This window comes from Diadema antillarum, unplaced genomic scaffold, assembly GCF_040938485.1.
Source record: "Diadema antillarum isolate AM-2024a unplaced genomic scaffold, OU_Dant_1.0 scf00000071, whole genome shotgun sequence".
Lineage (NCBI taxonomy): Eukaryota > Metazoa > Echinodermata > Echinoidea > Diadematoida > Diadematidae > Diadema > Diadema antillarum.
Genome location: NW_027270960.1, coordinates 7,251,432 through 7,257,431, shown reverse-complemented (window position 1 = coordinate 7,257,431; position 6,000 = coordinate 7,251,432). Strand labels below are relative to the sequence as shown.

Below are 6,000 nucleotides of genomic sequence, written 5' to 3'. Positions count from 1 at the left end.
CCTCGAGTTATTCACTCGTCGAATCTCACGGCTAGACTCGCACACGAAGGCACTCTTCCGTAACTATTGTATACTACCACCTAGTCTGGTTTCCAGACCCTTTGCCAACTGCCAACGAAGTCGCCGCCCCGCGACGAAGTCGCCGCCTCTGCCGAAGGCAAACTGCGCGACAAAATCAACTTAAACTATACTAGTTTTTGACGTTGAGGGCGTCACTATCATGAATAGCGAAATAGTATGGGCAGAGGGTCTGGAAGCCAGACTAACTACCACCATGAGAATGGAAGAGCTAGACGCTCAGACGTGAAAAGCAATGTTGTACGTGGACATCCCGCCCGCACGTACTGGCAGACAGCAGTGAGCCATGGTGATGCCGCCGTGTAGAGGACTGGGGTACCGACGCTCCGTTGGAGGTAGGTTACACTGATTCATTTCGAAGTGCGGGATATTATGCTCGTGGGGGATTGTTAGGGTAGAGGCCTGGTGCTGTGTGAGTAGCATGCGGTGTATTAGGCATTTTGTCAGTTGAAACGATGTCTTTTTTAGAGAGCTTGGGTCCTCTTAAAGCGTGATCTGAAAGTACAGCAAAGAGATTATAGAAACTGAATACTATAAACTGTGTGTAACATACCTTTGTGAATGTAGCCTATACTGACTGTGCACCTGATTTAATACTATCGATCACCGGCCCCTAGACCCTCACATCAGCACGGCGGGGAGAGTGGATTGCCCTGTAAAGTCTGGGTTCGCTCCACAGAGCAGACACCACGCAGAGAACTTGCTTTCCGTTTCACCACGGAGGTTGAAACCTTCCTGGTTTCAGCTCCTTACCCTTCACATGCATAATAGGGCCTATGGGATGGGCAAGTCATAAAATCCTCAGTAAGTTGAGTAACTATGTAGCATGGTTCATCTCCAGACCAGAAAAAGAAAATCAATGGAGACAATAGGGTGGACTGCACGTTAAATAAACTTGTTGATGTGTGTTCTTATCCTGCGAGTGTTACATATGTGAAGTTATGGAATGATATCCGATCTTATCAGATCCGATCTTATCAGATCCGATATTATCATATAAGTATTATCTTTAACACAAGATAAAACTGATCAGTTGTTGCTGGCATTGTATATGATGGGATTAGAGTTATTATGATACTGTACTCTTACCTATTATATACATAGTTTTGTTTTCTCGTCTATGTATATTTCAATTCTACTGTGGTTGTTTGTTTGTTTGTTTTTTTGTCTGCACGTGTCGTTATTCCTACTCCTTTTCTCCATTTTGTCTTCATTTGTGTCAGTGACTTTGGCTACCTGTGATCGTGCACCCCCCCCCCAAACAAAAAAACAAAAAAAAAAACAAACAAACAAACAAACAAACAAAAAAAAAACACGTCAGACATGGCATTTTTAGTTCAGGGCAAATCCTGATGAGCGGGCATAATACCCTCTCAGCTTTCAAATAATGTATAACTCAGTACAAGTGAACCTTCCAAACCTATAATGGAAAATTTAATTGGAAACAGAGCTTTCACACTCCAAAAAAGTATAAAATGACAAAGAGGTTTTCAAGTTTAAGGTCTATCCGAGTGCTTAATTTCACCAAGCTGTGTGCTGTGTAATGAATGGGAAAAGATTTCAAACTAGCATAGCAATCATAATGACGGGATGAGATTATCAGATTTAGCTAAAAATTTTGCACACTCCATCAGCACATTCTGTTCATGACTATAAAGCGAACTTCCAAAGTAGTACAGCGTCATCCTTTAAAAGGTTATTAAAGATGAAACTGAAGAGTGCGTAAAGGGTTCGTAAGAAATGAAAAGGGACATCTGAACCGTACGTAATCACATTAGTCTACATAAAAGTGTTATAAAAACACGTTTTGCAATTTTCCATTTCTGATTTTGATTTTGTTTGATATTGTATAACTGTGTAATAGATTTGTGTAGGGTGTTGTTTGCGTCCGCTGTACCTTTCATTGAGATAATTATGTAATTGTGATGCAAGATGTGTTTGTATTGTCATTATTATTTTGGTATAGTGTAACGTCAATGGAAATAAAATTTCTATATCTGGCATAGACCAATAAAGATGATTGAATGAATTAATGAATTTGTTTACACCCTGATCTTTGAATTATATAGAAGATTAGGTATTTCTCTTGCAGAAAATGTACAAAATTAGAGATTGACTATAATTATAATAAGTTATAGGCTGGTCTATTGCACCTATTTTGAGTCCTCACGTGAAATCGGGGTGTGCGACTTGTTGTTTTTATGATGCATGGTCTCATTTGCCTCCTGTTTATTCACTATTGCAGGAGCCATCGTGTTCCTCCTGTGCACTGTGTTGGTGGGGACGTCTTCTCAGATCATCAGTGACAATTCGTTCTTGCTGGTTTCCCGTCAGTGGGATTTCTTCCTCGAAAGCAGCGGGGTGAAAGGGGTGAAAGGGGTGCAAGGGGGCGACATACTTAGAGCGGCGCTGAGCAATTATTCAACCCCGTGCACACAAGAGCTCGAACGCGCCTTCGCCGAGGGGGGAGCGAAGAGAAATACGAGTAAGAACGCAGATTCCGTAGCAAGCAAATTATTGTATCTGTGTGGTTACAATGCATTCATTTTCTATTAGTCATATCTCCTTGTTCCCTTGAAAGCTCAGGGTGAGTGTTCCCCCTACGGCAAACAATACTCATTCGTTAACACTACAGCTTCCTAAATGTTCACAACGAATGAGAGTACATTATTTGCAGACCAAACATACAATAGATCCTTTTTGAATGTCAATATTATCTCTTCTCTGTCTGTAAGTCTTTCTTTCTTTGTCTTCTTTGTTTCTTCTTTCTTGCTTTCTTTCTTTCTTTCTCTCTCCTTACGTCATGAACCGTGATCATTCTCAGTTTAAGCAGGGAGGTGGGAAACAGACAGTGGTGTGATCGTTGCGTGCACTTTAGCTGATGTATAACCACAATCTTCAAGCTGGTTTCTAGAAGTACCCCCTTTACCGACCGAGGAAAATGGGTTAAGATTTTGACCCCATATCACAGGCTTTTAGAAGGGGAGCCATCAAAAATTACCTCCCTATTTTAGGGTTTTGGAAGGGAGGCCAGCAGAATTGCCCCTATCTCATGCTTTTGGAAGGGAAAATTACTCCCTATAGATGAAGGAAGAGTGCTGAGGTAAATAGTGTCTACAATTTCAGAACCTGCATGGACAGGAATACATTATTTAGAGACGTTCTCATGCTGAATGTACCCGAGAAGATGTACTTCCTGCAGCACTTTTCCTTCACTCAGGGTCCAGGCTTGGATTTCTACAGATAGACATGTCTGAACGATATTGGGAAATATTTGTAAACTACCCCCTGATTATGAATATTTCGGTGGAAATAATGAAAGACCCCCTATTCTAAGGAATTTGGTAGATTTTTCCCACGAGTTGAGCCCCGATACTATGCCCCTTTCCCGAAAAATCGGGAACGCGCATGCGGTACAGATGACCATCAGATTGTGAGTGGTGAGGGGGAGGAGGAGTGGGGGTGTAGTTGTAATGTATACTGGGAAATCATCACTCAGATATTTTGATATGCGACATGCGTGTATCTCCCTAACACTATGAAGCAAATATTTTGATAGGTTGATTGTTATTTATGATCTATTTTGCCCCAATTTTCGCACATCGTTTCATTTCAGAGTAAACATGGACAGTAACGGTAGACGGCATGATTGTGCATTTATATATTGAGATACAAACTTTGTCATATTTTGAGGTTTGCTGCTCCCCATCTTTGCTGTTCATACAAGGGCAGGCTAGTCTGAAAACGCACCTCAGCCAAATAAAACAGGGATTTGGAAAACAGTTCTTTTGTCAGTGAAAAAAAACACTCTTACACATTCGTCATTGTCCAAACATCTGATCAGCTGGCGACGGTGATGATAGGATGGAAAAATAAGAAGACATTCGTTCACAGTCCATTATTGAGTGTAGTAGGTCCATGGTCTACCCATGGTCTATACCGATAGTATGTAGTAAGCGTATTCTAACACGAAATATCCTTCATTTTGTAATTGCCACTGTAGAAAATGGCGTTTTATTTAGTCGCCAGAAGGGATAAAAATATAGCTGTTGCCCTTTCATTGAAAGACTAGTTGTGACCTTGCATCACAAAACCAACAAAAAGTCGCCAAAGATGGATTTTCAGTTAGGGGCAGATTCTAAGCTTTAAAATGATGTATGACTAAATTCAAATGGACTCTCCTAAAACCTATCTAAATATTGGAAAGAAATCACACGCTCTGGAAAAGTGTGAGCTGAGAAAAGAGGCTCTGAAGTATAAAGTCTATTCGAGCACTTCATCTGTACCAAATCGTGCAGCTGTGTGATGAATGGGACAAAATCCAGGCTGTAAGCCACCGGAACAACATCAGATTAAGCTGAAATAGAGCATGCTCTATTAATTAATACATTTTTTCCACGATTAATGCCCACTTTCAAAGCAGTAGCGTTTTTGTTTGTTTGTTTATTTTATTTATTCACGGTTAAAAACACATACAGAGTGTGCCCGCATTCAGCTAATAGCTGTTTTTCAGCGAGGCCGTGATATACATTAAAACAATAGATAAAAACAATGAAATACAATTAAACAAAACATAAACAAGATTGAACACATTTACAGTATTGAAAGGAAGAAAAATACAAGGAAAAAAAAAACCAAGAAAAAGAAACCGTAGTAACCATGTAGTGACATAAGAGGACATAGGTTAATATTCAATATCTACATGATGAAAGAAGAGAGCCGATATTTTCAATTTTACAGATCTCTTTACCAAAAAATTTCAAATCTGTTGTAAGTCTGAGATTGTTGGGCAATGTATTAAAAAGCTTTGATGCATGATATAATGGGCTAAGTTGAAGAAAATTTGTGTGAGGTCTTGGAAGAGCAATTTGTGAGTTAGCATGACGAAGGGCATAGCCAACATCACTATTGAATTCGATCAATGAAGATAAAACAGGTGGGCCGAGATTATGAAGTAAGTTAAACAGATTAACCAAAGCCTGTTTGACCCAGTATTCTTTCAGCTGATCAATCTTGAGGGTTTCAAAGAGAGCTTCAGTGTGAAATCTACTATTCACTCCAAGTACAGATCTTAAACATCTATTTTGTAAAGTCTGCAGCTGTTTTAACCGAGTTTGTCGACCATTCATCCAAATAGTGCTGCAGTAAGTGAAGTGAGGCTGGATTAAGGTTTTGTAAAGTATTAACGCTATCTTTTCATCAGTGAACTGTCTTATTCGCTTTAAAGCAAAATACATCTTTAAAACCTTTTTAAAGGTTTTAAACGTTATCCTTTCACCCAAATTCTGAGATTTGCAAGTGCACAGTTGTAGAAAAACTGGTGAAAACACACTTTCCCATTCACTTTATGATCCCAAACTTTAATAGCGGTAATGTAGAAAAAGAACGGCTCATTCTAAAAATAAGAAAAACCTCAAGATTTTGATGTCCTCAAGTAAAATCAAGGCGTGCGCTTTTGTTGGTTTTGTGATGCACGATCACAGTCAGTGGTACTATTTGGATACAGTGCAGGCGAGTAAGGATGATATGGGATGGGTTCGTCTTGCCGGCTGAGTCCGTTTTAGACCGCTTTCTTCTATTATACTTGTGGCCTACGTTAAAAACGACAAACCATCCAACATAGAGTACTTAGTCCTGCATGCGACTCAGAACGAAGAGTTTCATGGCAAAATGGGCTAAGCGTCATTTTTAAACATTCTTATGATAAGTCGATCATCATCAGATTGAGATTAGTAAAACCCTTAGTGATACCTCAAGTAACATAATATGTCCCATTTTTGTATTTTTCTCCTTTAATTGTAAATATCGCAACTCAATTAGAATGAAGTTACCGCTTTCTGCGATAAAACTTTTCAAATAACCTTGTCATCGTCCTGCTTTGCTATCACTCGCATTACCCGGTGTAGTTTGCTTTAAAAAAAA

General features: G+C 39.5%; 1 protein-coding gene across 1 annotated transcript in view; it reads left to right on the top strand.

The window, feature by feature from the left end:
- The first annotated feature begins 364 nt into the window (after positions 1–364).
- The window catches only part of LOC139717012 (nose resistant to fluoxetine protein 6-like), a 29,282-nt gene continuing 23,646 nt past the window's right edge, over positions 365–6,000 (top strand). The window contains exons 1-2 of the mRNA XM_071628529.1: positions 365–413; positions 2,324–2,563. Of these exons, the coding sequence (XP_071484630.1) occupies positions 365–413; positions 2,324–2,563 (289 nt within the window). The remainder of the gene's footprint in view (positions 414–2,323; positions 2,564–6,000) is intronic.